We start from the raw sequence: 16,226 nt of genomic DNA, 5'->3' as shown, positions 1-16,226 counted from the left end.
AAGTAGTGTTACTGCCTGAAAAGAAAATATTAATTTCAATTAATTTAGTAAATATTAATTAATTTACAGAGGCAATAAAAATAAAAAACATAACCTATTACAAACATATCTATATGGAATACTCTTTATTAGATATGCAATATACAGTTAATGTTTGTGTTGGCTATATTGATGGCTGAGAACAGGGCACAATTACCTATAACCTGTGGATGGTATGTGAAGGGTTTAGGTTCACTTGTCTCATTGTCAGACTTTCTCTTGAGCTGCACAAATACAGAAGTAGGTTTCTGCAAGTTGAGGTCCCGGTACTTTGGTGTCTTAAAGACTATAGCAAACTGAAAGAGGAAAATACAAGAGAAATGGTTATTACTTCTAAAATTGTGTTTAAACTAATAGGAAAATTAAAGCTTTTTGTCTCTGCAAAAAGTATTATGCATGCTTTAATAATCATAGCACAGAAAAAAAATATTTTAAAGAGATGTAATTATAGACATTAACAGTAAACAGTAAACCTCAATGTTAACATTCAAGATGCACTGCCATGTGTAAGAACGTGTACCAGCACAGTTATGAACTGGCAGGGGGTAATGATATTTTCCCAAGTAAATAAGTTAAATAGGTCTCAACAGTCTAATTAAGGATTTCATCATATTTTAGAATATTGTGGAAGTAATTAGGCTCTATCATTAACTGGAAGCATTAAACAAAAACACAAAGCTGACTGTCCTAAATCATGTTTGAAATCCAGAAGCCAACATGAGTTTATGCATCCTCTTTTAAGTAAGGTGACCTTTAACACATTTCAACAGATGACTTTATCTACCCAGGTGAGCAAGAGACATAAGTACTTTTTGCCTTATTTAACAGGGATTGCTGCTCACTTTCATCAAATATGCACAGAACAATTAGAAACAACATTAGCCTTTTGAACATTTCCCCTCCACAACTCATCCAAAAAAAAAATGAAAAGCACACTGACCAAAAACCCATCAATACACATGTGAGAATCCTGCAGATTGTGAGCATGTTTTGTCAGCTTTCAGACAGGTGACCAGGAATCAAAACGGTATTTCTAGGGAAATTATGCAGATGCCCCCCCAGGGCTGCTAACAAGCTGGGATCCCTCAGTGCGATTAACTGAGAGCTACAGGGAAACATTTTTCGCCCCCTGAACTGACCTGCCTGTGCACATCTGTGGGAGAGAAATCTCCATAAGCCTCCCAGGCCAAACCCGTCTCATCGTCCTCATAGAAGCGAACCTGTATGTCATCTGTTAGAAACGGCACAACAAGGTCAACAGGTCAGGGAAACTGCTAAGACTCCACTGTAAAGCAGTTAGATGTTTGATGCTGCAAAGACTTGTGCAAATTATAAAGCAGAAAATGTATATACAATATTGCTGTAATATCACATATTTAGGAAAATGTAATAAAATACCAAGACTGAAAAACACAACGCCTAGTTTTTGCTTATGTCCGAGAGCCTTTAGCTCAAATATCTACATCTACCATGCAACAGAAATCCTCTATTTTTAAAGTCAGGTTGTCCTTACCTGCCTTTAAAAAAAGCCCTTTCTTAATTTCTATTTCTGCAAATTACACAATTTTAGCATCCCTATGCCTCAAATCTTGACCCTAAATAGTGTCATTTAAAAATGTCATTAGAATTCCAAATTTATATAACAAAGGAACTGTATCGCAAAACATGTTGAACATTACACCATAAAAGAAACAGAATCTTAACCCTAAGCATTGTGCTGTACTGTATTCAAAGGACATTTGTGCATGTAACATAACATTTTAGATTTCTGTTTCACCTGTTTATGTGCCCCAAGTTAAATTAACAAGTCTCCATGATTGTTAATGTCTGAAGAAATCATAGAAACCCATATTTCTTTAATGAATTTTAAATTTTAATTTTGTGAGAAATAATTGTGCCAACGGGTTTTTTTTTACACTTCTAGTTAAATTCAGCTCTTCTGAAGTAGTGTATGTGTTCTTCCCACTCAAATCTTTAAAATGACATTTTTATTGGTAGTGTAATTAAACCTGGTATTGCTGGATAATGCTGATATTTTACCATCTGAAAAAGGAGATTTTAGGTGTGAAGAAACAAAGGGTATACATGATTCTCAATTATTTCCTTTTCTAAACTAGGGTGATTTTTGGCAAAGTGATGAGTACTTAATTTCTTTGCAATATCCATGACACAAAATTCATCATAACCCCTGAGTTTTTGTTTTTTAACTCATAATGACACACTGAATGCATAATTTGTCTTAAAGTTTTATGTTTTTTTTTAGGCCTAAAAAGTTACAGAAGACAACTGAAGCAAATGTCATCTGGGACAAGTACACTCCTGCTCTCCAGAATCCACAAAGTACAGTACTCTAATTCCTTCAACATTTACATAACACCTGGGGAATTCCCTTGAAAGAAAGTTAGGGCTGATAACTTCCTTGATGAAAGGCATGCTAGACTGCATTACTTGCAAACCACCAAGGACAGAAGATCATAATCATGCAAACTCGAACAAGAACCATGTGCTTGTTAGTACAGGAAGTTTTCATTTTTCCTTGCTAAACATGCTGAACAAGTCTCTCTTTAGGCTGTACGGCCAGCTAGTGCTAAGAAATGGTTTCAAATGATTACAGCAAGTGTCCTTAAACAGCTGTTTTTATTTAACTGAACTGCTAAGACGTTTCCCAAATGTTTTAAAGATGTTTTATTTTTACATTAACACTCATCTTTCATGTTGTGCACATGCATAAATATTTTAAACAGCCTATTCTACTCATGCAAATTCATAAAAGCAGCTTCTATAAGTTTATATTAACATATCTGTTCCTACATTTTGTAATTATTTTCCCCTTGCTGTACCCGTGTGCATTATAGATATTTTTAACTTTTCAAATGATGCTAATCTACCATTAGTTGCATTTGTGGTATTTTGTTTATATTGTATAGTATATTGTATAGTATTATGGTAGTAGTATAGTATCGTATGTCTTCACTGACATATAAGAGGGACCCTCTTCACCCACCACTTAAGTGCACATGGTAGTCCTTTTGTGGTAGTTTATAATATATGACATATAAAAAGATGTCAAAATCAAAGGTACAGCTATAATTATGTCTAATAAAGAAGTAATGATAAATTGATTCATTGTATAATTTTACTTTACTGTATAGTGCAGGGATCAGCAATCCTAGGCCTAGAGGGCTTGTATGCCTGTTTTCACCCGAATTAGCTCTTAACAAGCTCAATCTGGCCATTAATAGCTTAACGGGACTAATTAAACAAATTCTTTCAACTCTTCAGACACTGGTGCGTTGAATAGACCTATTAAATCTGCAGACACACCAACACTTAAAATGTGTAGCATTTTTAATTTGACCAAATTAAAAACAAAAACAGAACCTATAACAAAGTATACACATATACTGTATATACTGTAGATACACAAGAAATGCTATATTCCTTAAAAATGGAAAGACAAATACCGAGGAAATACAGAGGAATTGCTTTATAAACTGGGATAAGCTTTAGTTTTAGACTAGTTTACCTGAAATTACATCAGGTAGTGCAAGATTACCACTCATCAAAGTCTGTTACAATGAACCAATTTATCTGTTAATTAGATGTTGACTTTGAATATGGTAACACATATGTTGCCAATGATTAAGAGTGTGAACAAAAACCAAAACTGCCTACCTTTCTGAACCTTGTCACACAGGAGATAGACCTCTTCTCCCCCAGTGACACAGCCTGCTGTACGGTCCATCCGCACTATCTTCAAATTGGAGGCATTAGGGGCTTCTGTGAAGAGGCAAAGAAATAGAATAGTAAGAAACTCTGTACAAACTGAACAAAAAGCAAAAAAGAGCAAAAAATAAAGACAAAAACAGCACATAGCACCCTCCACTACACTTCACTTCACTTAAGTTCAAAACAGTTTCAAATTGAAATGAAAAATGTGTAAATATATATTAAAATATGAATAATGGCTGTGAATGTAAGATTATTATCATCTCTTGACTAAATGTTAAGGATGTTCTAATTCTGTCAAATCAATCCACTGTACAGTATATTTGTTAAACAATTTACATAATTGCCACATAGATTTGGCCTACCGCAATGAAAATTTAGAAGTGCTAAAACTAACTAAAAAATTCTAGAAAGAATCTCTGTCAGAAAGAGTCTTGCTTTTGTGGAAAAGTATTAATTCTAGCAATTTCTTCTGCAAAACTGTAAAAATGCTATATCAAAACTAAAACCCATGAAATTCTTAGCTAGTTGAAACACCTTTAGCAATAATGACTTCTTTGAAGCTCTTAGGACAGCCGAGAGATGTTGACATGATTCCTTAGCGATTTGTGACCACTTAGTGGTTTTGATTATAATTCAATAAAAAAATTATTCCAGTTCATTCTCGTACTGAGACCTGCTCAAGTGCACAGTCTTGAGCTCATACCAAAACCTCTCAATCACATTTCAATTCAGACACAGGCCTTGATTTTTGTAGTTCATCTTTCACAAATTTCAATAGATTGTAATGTTAGAATGCAAACTTGGTTTAGAACAAGTTTTGCATATTTGGTTTCAGTATGGCCAGTATGTTTTATAAATACATATATTTTTAGCATGCTATGGAATCATTTGTATCGTGTGCAGGCATTACGTTTCCTGTGTCATTAAGGGATTATTACCACTTGAGAGTTGCAGTTTCTGTTACTAAGTAAGCTTCACCAGACTTTCTGTCAATGTGACTAAAAAACGTGATTTTCTTCACAAAACATTTGACCAAAACTCATATCATATTATTTACATGCAAGCTTTTAACAACTGTTTTCCTGAGTGGATTTTTCCTTGGCCTGTGACTATTGAAATCTTTACAAGCCAATACCTCACCAGTGGTTGAAACTGAAACCTGTCCCACATTTCACGCACATTTCACTTGAATATCTTTCACGTTAAGCTTGAATATTCCTGTTTTCTTTGACTGACCTACTGCTAATGTCAGAGACCTTCTTCATCCTGTTCTTTAACCTATTATGGAAATTCAAATCCCTGTTAAGACTATTGCTGTACCCTTAGGCAAGACGCTTTGACTCCAATTGCATCAGTCCCCCCATTTGAAAAATGTTGTACCTGCAATAGACTAGCATCGCATGAGAGGGTGACAATGAATAATTCCAGTTCAATGAGCCTCTGAGTTTGAGTGTGGACCTCACTACAGAAGTATATACTCTCTCAGAATAATCACCTTCAATCCTTCAATCCACATTTTTCTGGAATTTTGTAGGATTTGGTTCTACTTTATTGTATTGAATATTCCGAATGTTATGTTTTGAAATAACTGCAGGACACAAGACACAACTTTGCCTTAAGCACTTCACCATTTTCTCGATAGGCTCATAACAGGCAAACGTTTGATAGAATTCTGAGATTAAAAGTATTTACACAGTTTCTATTTATTAGCAATCACTACCAAGTATAAAAGTGTCTCTCTCATTTTATATACACAGCGAAACTTTCAGAACCACCTCCGGTATTCTTTTCTCACTTAACATCAACATGTAGTCTAAATACTTCCCACACCCCCATTTGTAAAGGTGGTTTGCAAAGAGCTATATTTAGTGCTCAAACTAATATTGAACAAATTGTAACTAGATGGTAGTTTAAAAGGAGTTTCAATCTACAACCAAGACCTAACCAAGCCTACATGAATGTAACAGCTGAGATCAGAGAAAACCAATGCATAAATTCTTATCATAATAATGACATTTTAACTATGAAAGACAGTATGGAAGAGGAGTTACAAATAGGGCACAAATCTAGGAAGATAACCTATTTAAGACTGAAAATGCAAGGCTGTGATATACTATATTACTGTAATACTGTCTGATTACACATCAGCCTGTTTCATATGCCCCTCATCAGTAAACTTTGGCAGCCATTGTTAATGCATAACAACAAATAATGAAAAGGACCAAAAAATGCCAATGAGAATATACTGTAGCAGAGTTTTACAAGAAAAGATGTGACACTGAAGCAGAAGGCACTAATTCATCCTCATAAAGAAGCCTTCACTTAGGAAAATTTGTGCAAACGAAACCCAGGCAGAGACTGCTGTGTTTTTCTTTTACTTCTTCTAAAGGCCTGTAGCGGCGAGGCTTAATAATAAGGCAGAATTAAGTGTTTCTGAGCTTCCCAAATGAGGCCCCATTTCTCTGTTCATCTCTGTGGTGCAGCCACAGAGAAACTATTCATGCAAGATGATTTAAGGTTTCCTAGGACAGCTCCCAAAGGGGGATGCACTTAGCTAAGTCTGGCTATCATGATCAATGGTCATCCACTGGCGCCTATCAGTCTAGGGAGTGCCGGATGGACATCTGGACTGCATTACTAAGTGTCAGGACTAAGTGACTCATATCTCACCTTGATCAACCAATCAGGGACTGGTAGGGCTGAGTAACCCACGTGGGACTCTGATGCCCATGGAACTTTCAGCCAATCAACAAGCTGAAGTTCCTCCAGGTAAAAACAGGCAACACAGGCCTGGAGATTCAGATTCAACAAGATTCAGATTCGGGAGATTCAGTAAGATTCTGGAGAGGATTCTGTGGACTGTTCTAAAGGGAATTCAAAGGAGAATTCCAGGGCAGGACGGCCCAGGAGCAGAAGGCTCCCAAGGGCAGGACATTCTCGCAGCGCGCCTCCTGACCATCCCGAGACTCAGCCCGGACAACCACGGAACGGCCAGTGTGTCCGAGGGCCAGAACTTTCCTTTGTTCTAAGAGTCTAGAGTGGAGGTTGCCAGAGAGTAACCAGCAGCAGGCCTCGTGAACAGGTCAGAACTGTGGACAGCTGAATCACTATTCAGAACTAGCTCTTCATCAGGAACGAACCGGTCCTCTTCCTGACTTGCTGGGACCCACAGTCATCTTTTCTCCTGTGCACAAACTTTGCTAGTTAAAGCCAACACTAACTAGCCGGTCAGTGAGCATCAGCAGCGCACCGTCGCAAGCCGCACAGCACAGCCTGGCACGGAGCCAGAGAGCGCGGATTGGACAGCAACAGCCTGCAACTGTTTCTTTGTGCCCGCAGGAGATCTGAATCCCCAGAGATTGGATGAGTATTCAACTTCAATGCATTACAGCTCGAGAATTCAATTGTTATCCAAACCAGTTGATATCAATTTAATTCCTAAGAGTTATGTACTTGTTTTGAGTATCTAATGTAGAAGTTATAACCAAGTTCATTTACGAAACGGTCTTAATGAATGATATACTGAACGTATGTCCTCTTGATGTGTAACACTTCGTAACTGATTGAATATATACCTTTTGTATTCTGATAACCCTCTCGATAAGATCTGTTAGGTTTATATGCATATTCTATGTATTAATAAATTTATCCTCGTGTATTAGTACCTGTGTGTGCGCGTTGTTTGAGTTATGTCGCGTGGTTGGATTCTAAAGCCATCAAAAGAATCAACTTTGTGATTTACTGCTACAATTGATAATTGTCTCAGTAAATGCCCAAACCCTACAGAACTGGTGCCTTCAGAGAGCCACTATGATTACATATTTGGCGTCCCTGAACGGCTATGAAACACTACATTTATGGCGTCCCTGGGTGGGCGTGGCAAGACTGAAATGAATCAACCAAGCGGAATAATTCATATAAAACGCCGCGGGTTTCATACACGACAATACAGTGTGCTGAAAGCCGAAAGAAAAAAAGTTCCACTTGCTCTTTAAGCAGTGCTTGATTGTTTTGTGATCTTTTGCAATCTACCGGGTTGATTGCATACTTGATCTTGTGGTTTTCTGTGGTAAAACTGTGATTTCGTACTTAAAAGTAATACTCTTTAAGTTTAACGATGGTTGCTAAGAGGTCTGAATTCGAGTCGCTATTAAGCACTCTCTCTAGCAGCGACAAGTCTGACCACGATCTCCGTCATATCTCCGTCAGCGGAGAAGCTAGGAGAATAAACCTCCATTCTCTGAGAGAGCTAGCGAAGGACATAGAGAGATTTGACCCCGCAGTGTCAGAGAATAATATCGAGAGTTATATTCAAGACCTCAGGTATAACCTGCAGTACCTGCCAAACGCCACAGAACAGGAGAAAGTGTTTCTGGTCAGGAAAACTACCAGCAGAGCTGTACATGAGTGGATGGCTAGGCAGATGAAAGAAGTCTGTAATGACTTTGAACAGCTTTGTCATGCACTTATCGAAGAATACAGTGCGTCTATTGACCCGACTGCCGCGATAGCCGCCGCTCTTAACATTAAGCACGAGAGAGCAGAGTCCCCTCGCGAATATTACGAGAGACTTAGACGAACTTATTTTGCAGGGCGAAATGATGAGGGTTGCGAAGAGAACACACATTTCAAGGGTTTATTCATTGCGAATCTCCACCCATCAGTCAGAAAGATGATCTTAATGCATACAGATGCACAGACCATGAAAATGACTGATATTAAGAGATTCGTGCAGAAAGCCTGGGAGTATGATGTCCAAAGTCGCTCTGAGCAAAAAGCTGCTAAAGCGACCGTGTTCGCCGTCAGAGCCAGCAGGGTTAATTCCCTCCTGCTCGAAGGAGCACAGGCTCCTGAGCTGGCTAAGCCCCGTTCCAAAGCATGCACACAGGACCGCACCCAGCGTCCTAAGTGCCATGAGAACACCGGGGGAGGAAAAGGGCTAGATAAAGCTGAACAAAAGGATTCAGTAGCCACCCGCCTGGCCAGGCTTGAACAAGCTTTATTAGGACAGGGACAACCGCTCCCCAAGGCTGCCGGAAGCGTGAATGAGCTGATACTCTCCACTGGAGGAGGCGGAGACCCGCCCCCTCCCACTCCCTCAGTCTATCTGATTGAGCGGAAGGGTTCCTGCCTGGATGAGGTCAGCCACTCCCAAGTGAGTGCTGACTCCACCCCTGAAGTCACAGAGCAGGCAGTAAAACACAGAGGAAAAGCATGAAGCTTTTACCTCAAGACTGCCATGGGAGATGTCTTACCCAGTGAGACACTGATTGACACTGAGGTTGAAAGGTGTTTGATGTCACACGGCAAGCTCAAACGGGTTGAAAAAGAAAAGGGCATGCGACTCAGAGTGGAACCTTTGGTGGATCACCAGAAAGGCAAAGTGTGGAAACAGGTCAAGGCTCCTAAGCCTTCTGTACAGAATGAAAGGGGGGCCAAGAGGCAGACTGTGCTCACACAGTGCCCACCGAACACAGAAGCCTATGTGGAGATTCCTTCTGTTCCCTCTGGACAAGAAATAAAAATATTTTCTTGTTCCCCGGATATACAGGGAAGTCGTGTCCCGGCTGAGGTCACAACAGCCTCCATGCCACAGGAGCGGTGCTCCAAGCAGCCGCCTGATCCACCAGGTAAAGCACACACCTTTTACATCCCTAAAGAGGAGCAGATCTCCCCACCTGGCGATGAAAAGGAGCTTTCCCTGTGCACCCTGGCACCCAAGAGGGGTCAGGACCACCACCCTGCAGTGGTGGAAGGGATCCAGATGGCAGGAGAGCAGGTTGGTGATGTAGCCCTCACCCTTAGCCCTGAGAGGTCCTCTATTAGTGAGGATCGGCTTGAGCAGCTGTCACAGGGCCACCGCCAGATGCCCCTGGTGCAACATTCACAGGTTAGACAGGAGGTCCAGCTGGACGCTGAGACTACTGCGCTGTGGACACACCTGATCCCAGATGCCGATTCCCTCTGCTGTGACCCAGGGAACCTGCAGTCAGGTAACATTATTTCTCACAACTACCAGGTAGTGAGTGAGACTGACCTGATTGTTCCTGCCTCAACGGCAGGGTTTCCAACACACCCAGTCCCCCAGAAGGGACAGGGAATGAAAGCCGAGCTGGTTTTCTTACAGCCACCAGCTCAGTCTGTCAGTCTGAGTCTGACCAACAGTGGTTCACCCAGACTGGAGCTGGATGGTCAAGCCACCCGCCTGTCAGTGCAGGACATCGCAAAGAGGGGTGTCAGAATCCCTGCCTGCACTGACATGGGCCTGGTGGGTGATAGCGAGTTCGAAGACAGTGAACTAGCTATCCCAGTGCTGGGGCAGCTCCCTGAACCCCTAGCGAGGGAAGGGGGGAGCGAGCAGGTGTCCTACACCCACGCCCAGCGAACGATTGTAAACATGCCGATAGAGGGATTCCTCAATCAGGAAGTGTGCAGGGTGGACCTGAACAGTGAGAATGGGGTAACAATCCCAGATCACTCAGGTGCTCCAGATGACCACTCAGCCGAGGGTCAGGCATGCTCCACTGCTGCACCGCCCCCTGCAGGGTTCCTAGAGCACAGGCATGAACAAATCGAAAAAGCAGATGCCCTGGAAAAGGAGGAGCAGCATCAGCAGCTGCGTCAGATCTCCCCAGATTTCCAGGATGTTGGTGCCCAAGATGCCACATGGCATACTGAGAAAGACACCATGTACACGCTGCGCCAGCTTAGAAAGGCGACAGTCACTCAGAAGGAGATGACTGGGATCAGCCACCCGAAAAGACTTTTGGGAGGACTGATCGCTGCCGCCACTGTTGCACGTTTGCTTTTTCTGGTAGGTTTGTGTGCTACTGGCACTCTCACCCTGACTGCCCCAAGAAGGCAGGTGTCAGAGATACCAGAGGGTAGTGACAGACTGTATCGACAGCAGCAAAAGTTGGAAAGCTTAGGGAAAACCCTACAGGCAATTTCCTATGCAACAGGGTTAAACCTTATTCCCCAACCAGTGGACATGATTGTTGGTGTTATACAGTGGGTTTATGCTTGTGTGCAACAGGCCAGAATGTTGACACAAGACCTGTTAAGGGAGCTTAGTGCCACTGTAGCCAGTCTAACCACGGCACAATTCCCAACCCACTTGATTCCACTCTTCTCAGTAGAGGAGTGTGTGACATTAACCCCATCGTTCATAGCTCACCCAGAAGGCAAACCAAGATTGAATTCGGTTCCAAATCTTGAGATGGGTATGGCTACCAAAGCTATCCATTGGCTGTGTCTAAACGATTCACCAATGAAGGGTGTAAAGCTACTAACGAGCAGAGGAAGGTTAATGAACCCCATGAAGAGCAGGTGGGAAGTAAATGGCTGGTCAGCACACCACGTTTAACTGACACTGTGACTTGTGACAGGCATGATGCAGCTACCTAATAAAACAGTTCCTTTAAGTTCCTGAGGAGGCCATAGTACAGCATGGTAACTTAACACTGTACGGTCTAGAACCAGACAACATAAGACCAAACTTGAGGTCATGGATGCCTTCAGGTGCCACACTAAGGAATTGGATAGAAATCCAAGAAACAGTAAGCCCTGAAGAGGTACAGGTAGTTAGTTTGCTTTAATGGAACAAACCTCCAAACCACCCTAGCAGATACCCAACACAGGTGTTGTGGTTTATCGGGGGGCTGGGAACAGGAACTGGTGTTATTGTAACACTGCTGCCGGGTAGCTGGATCATGACTGACAGTGTACTCTGAATGATGTACTCTTACATCAAGATGTACTCCGGGTAGCATGAATGAGTCAAAGGTAGCATGCCAAAAGAAAGGAAGTGACTTCTCCCCAAATATCTACCACAGAGGTATCAGATATTGACAGTGAACTTCCTGATGTGTAATTCCTAGACTTAGATAATGTCTCCTACCGTGTTTGTACATACTCCAGATGTTATTCATCCTGTTTGTATCCAATGCTGGTTCCGGTATGAATTCTCGAGGAGTAATGTAGACATTTAAGATTAATGTTCTAATGGCAAGGGACATCACTTAACTCTGTTTTGTTTTGAAGGCAACAACGCCTCAGGACCTCGTGACCTTCAAAAAGGGGGGATATGTAGCGGCGAGGCTTAATAATAAGGCAGAATTAAGTGTTTCTGAGCTTCCCAAATGAGGCCCCATTTCTCTGTTCATCTCTGTGGTGCAGCCACAGAGAAACTATTCATGCAAGATGATTTAAGGTTTCCTAGGACAGCTCCCAAAGGGGGATGCACTTAGCTAAGTCTGGCTATCATGATCAATGGTCATCCACTGGCGCCTATCAGTCTAGGGAGTGCCGGATGGACATCTGGACTGCATTACTAAGTGTCAGGACTAAGTGACTCATATCTCACCTTGATCAACCAATCAGGGACTGGTAGGGCTGAGTAACCCACGTGGGACTCTGATGCCCATGGAACTTTCAGCCAATCAACAAGCTGAAGTTCCTCCAGGTAAAAACAGGCAACACAGGCCTGGAGATTCAGATTCAACAAGATTCAGATTCGGGAGATTCAGTAAGATTCTGGAGAGGATTCTGTGGACTGTTCTAAAGGGAATTCAAAGGAGAATTCCAGGGCAGGACGGCCCAGGAGCAGAAGGCTCCCAAGGGCAGGACATTCTCGCAGCGCGCCTCCTGACCATCCCGAGACTCAGCCCGGACAACCACGGAACGGCCAGTGTGTCCGAGGGCCAGAACTTTCCTTTGTTCTAAGAGTCTAGAGTGGAGGTTGCCAGAGAGTAACCAGCAGCAGGCCTCGTGAACAGGTCAGAACTGTGGACAGCTGAATCACTATTCAGAACTAGCTCTTCATCAGGAACGAACCGGTCCTCTTCCTGACTTGCTGGGACCCACAGTCATCTTTTCTCCTGTGCACAAACTTTGCTAGTTAAAGCCAACACTAACTAGCCGGTCAGTGAGCATCAGCAGCGCACCGTCGCAAGCCGCACAGCACAGCCTGGCACGGAGCCAGAGAGCGCGGATTGGACAGCAACAGCCTGCAACTGTTTCTTTGTGCCCGCAGGAGATCTGAATCCCCAGAGATTGGATGAGTATTCAACTTCAATGCATTACAGCTCGAGAATTCAATTGTTATCCAAACCAGTTGATATCAATTTAATTCCTAAGAGTTATGTACTTGTTTTGAGTATCTAATGTAGAAGTTATAACCAAGTTCATTTACGAAACGGTCTTAATGAATGATATACTGAACGTATGTCCTCTTGATGTGTAACACTTCGTAACTGATTGAATATATACCTTTTGTATTCTGATAACCCTCTCGATAAGATCTGTTAGGTTTATATGCATATTCTATGTATTAATAAATTTATCCTCGTGTATTAGTACCTGTGTGTGCGCGTTGTTTGAGTTATGTCGCGTGGTTGGATTCTAAAGCCATCAAAAGAATCAACTTTGTGATTTACTGCTACAATTGATAACTGTCTCAGTAAATGCCCAAACCCTACAGAACTGGTGCCTTCAGAGAGCCACTATGATTACATATTTGGCGTCCCTGAACGGCTATGAAACACTACAGGCCCATCAATTTGGAAAGTGCAAACCAACCAGGAACTTCACACAGTTTAAAGAGATTTAATTTGAAACCACCTCTAGGTGGACTGAATAAACCAAAGCCATGTACATTTGCTGGGCTAACCCACATTCTGACTTGTAAAGTCTTTTTTGTGTAAATATTAAAATATGAAGAAGAAGAATTCTAACTAAATCAATATTATCTGATGTAAAAAAGAACATTTTAACAGTTTAACCTTATAGTACGTCAGACCTGCAGAGGCGATTTCCACCTGAAGTGATATCCTCTCAAACATTTTGTAATATCTCTGAAAGTATAGACAGTAGATGCCTACTTTATGGCTTAAATTCTTAACATCATCCTGAACAGGACATCAGTGACTGCAAAGAGATGTCCAAACTTTTTACAAATTCATATTCATATTCAGTAAAAATAAAGGTTGATGGGTTATTAGCATGTTTCCAACATTTTTAAATGTACCCCATTGTATCATTCTTTTTGTTCTTTCACAGCTTCAAGCCTAGATAACATGAAAAGCAATAAAAAATAACATGAAAAAAGAAACATCACTGGCAGTGACTGAATGGTATAGTCAGACATCAATATTGTCTCTAATTTATAATTTAAGTAAGAATTGAAAGAAAGTCAATATGATTTTATAATTTCTGGTCTAAAAAGCCTATCACATATACAGTAGACTTAAAACAGAAAATGACTCTTTAAACAGAGGGTAGTTTACACCTGCAACAAAGCTGTCAACCTATGGATTTAAAGCTACTGCACATACTTCATATCTATATATATTTTAACAGTAAGCCAGAAAAGATGAACAGACCCCACTCATTTGAAAACAATCTAAGGTTTTTTTAATGCCATTCCTTTGTTTCTGATGAGTGAAGTCTGGTGCCTTCCCCCAGAACTTGTTACCAATAAACACAATTCATCAGCAACAAGCAATTAAGTGAAGAAACAAATTTATGAAACTGACTAGCTGCTTGAGAGCACACATGAAAGACTACACAAACACACGTCACTGTGTGGTGAGGTACTTACTGCTGTCATAAATGGGATCTGAAATGACGGGTTCAAGTCTCCGTGTGAACCCCCCATCACTATCCGGCAGAAAGGCAGTGAACATGAGCCGCACGACACTCAGGTCCATTTCCTTAGCCTGGCTGGTGGCTGCATTAGTAATGAGACTTTTTTGGTGCTCTGAGAAAAAAAAACCACAACAGTCTTTTCAGGACAGTGGCAATAATATACACATGGCACAAGGTTACAGTTTGCATGGCAGAACCTGAGAAAGGGGACCAGACTCCCAGATCCATTATCAATACTTAAGATACTTGAAATACAGCAGTTAGTTTGTGTTGTGTGACTTAAAAATTGTTTCCAGCCCATGCTAGGCACAGACAAATGTGTGTGTGTGTGTGTATGTGGTGAGGCAAGGGTGTCATTACTGTCTGAACAGAGATTAATCAACTAATTGATCAGAGATCACAGGGTTGAATTCAGAAGTAGTCAACCCGAGTCTCTCACAAAGCAGGTCGCGGAAATTATTTGCATATTTGAAGACAAAACAGAGGATAGCAAGCCGCTGAATGGAAATCTCTGCAGTAGCTTTGATTTTAAATGAGACAGAACAGGGATAAAGTGCTGCAGGATTCCTGGGTATCATGTTGAAGTGGAATCTTGCAGGGAAATGAAATTAAAGTAAGTAAAACCAAATTCAAACGTGTTCAATCTGCAAAATCCTTTGACTGAGGAGCTCTTCACACTGCCATAGAATTGTCCTGTATGACATTTTAAATATGGCCTTGCAAACAAAGAAGAAGAAAGCCTATAATAACTTTAGTCATGTGTTCAAATACTTTTGGTACCATGAAATGGGGGGACTATGTATAAAAAGGGCTGTGATTCCCATATGGTTCACCCAACACAGACGTAAATACCCTCAAATTAAAGCTGACATTCTGCACTTTAAGCTCATCCAATGTGCTGAAGTACAGAGCCAAAACCGCAAAAATTGTGTCACTGTCCAAATACTTACAGACTGCAATGTATAAACTTGGCATTGGTAACAAAGATGCTTAACTTATTTAGTTTTTCTGGATCTGCATCAGAATAACACATCATACAACTGTTTTACCTGTGAGCTCTCTCGGTATCCTGCCCTCAGACTGCAGGCAGTCAATTTCTGGATGGATGCTGATCCCATAGTTGTAGCCCATCCTGTAAGCCTCAGTCATCCTCTCCTCCAAGGTTTTGTTAACATTTTTTTTAGTGACATGGAGAATGCCGAGGTTTGGAAAACTTGAAACAGAAGAATGAAAAATGCATTCACTATACCAAAGGCTTCTGGTCATACAACTAATCCAAGACCTAAGGAGAATGGTCAATCTAACACATTTTAAGAAGTAAGCAATCAGTCTAGATCAGGGCAGTGGTCGTAATAGGGATCCCTGTAGTACTCCACTAATTCCATTACCCTAATTTAAATATTCATCACTTATCTGTACTCTGTTTTCTATTTTATAACTAACTCTCAGTCCAAACAATTGTTTCTCTAAATGTCTACCGTCTATAGTTTGAGGATTATTCTTGTATGAGGACCTTTATCATAATCTATATCAAACCTAAATACATGCTGGGGTCATTTCTGAGCCAGGCCTCACATCTGAAGCTCATGGTTGGTTTGTCAAGGTCTTTGTAAAAGTGCACATTTGTACACATCACTTCCAGTCAGATAAAGCTAATGCATGTGTTTGTCTTTCTAGGTTATTGTTTGCGGTGCTTTCTGGTGTATCCAAACATGTTCTTAATAAGATGCAGTACTGTATGTACAGAACTCGGAAACTTTCAATTTTAATCAAAACTAAAATGCCTGAACATATATAACTTTTTAGCT

At 41.1% G+C, this 16,226-nt stretch overlaps 1 protein-coding gene across 5 annotated transcripts in view; it reads right to left on the bottom strand.

Annotated features, from left to right (window-relative positions):
- nfkb1 (nuclear factor of kappa light polypeptide gene enhancer in B-cells 1) overlaps window positions 1-16,226 on the bottom strand; it is a 58,338-nt gene that overhangs the window by 20,563 nt on the left and 21,549 nt on the right. For all 5 annotated transcript variants that reach the window (XM_088931479.1, XM_088931382.1, XM_088931610.1 and 2 more), the window contains 5 exons: window positions 15,468-15,631; window positions 14,372-14,530; window positions 3,715-3,819; window positions 1,179-1,270; window positions 197-335 (listed from right to left, as the gene is read on the bottom strand). In XM_088931479.1, coding sequence (XP_088787605.1) covers window positions 197-335; window positions 1,179-1,270; window positions 3,715-3,819; window positions 14,372-14,530; window positions 15,468-15,631 — 659 coding nt within the window. The remainder of the gene's footprint in view (window positions 1-196; window positions 336-1,178; window positions 1,271-3,714; window positions 3,820-14,371; window positions 14,531-15,467; window positions 15,632-16,226) is intronic.

Source organism: Atractosteus spatula, chromosome 1 (assembly GCF_055471065.1).
Source record: "Atractosteus spatula isolate fAtrSpa1 chromosome 1, fAtrSpa1.hap1, whole genome shotgun sequence".
Lineage (NCBI taxonomy): Eukaryota > Metazoa > Chordata > Actinopteri > Semionotiformes > Lepisosteidae > Atractosteus > Atractosteus spatula.
Note: the sequence above shows the minus strand (reverse complement) of the source record. Positions and strands in the feature narration are given on the sequence as shown.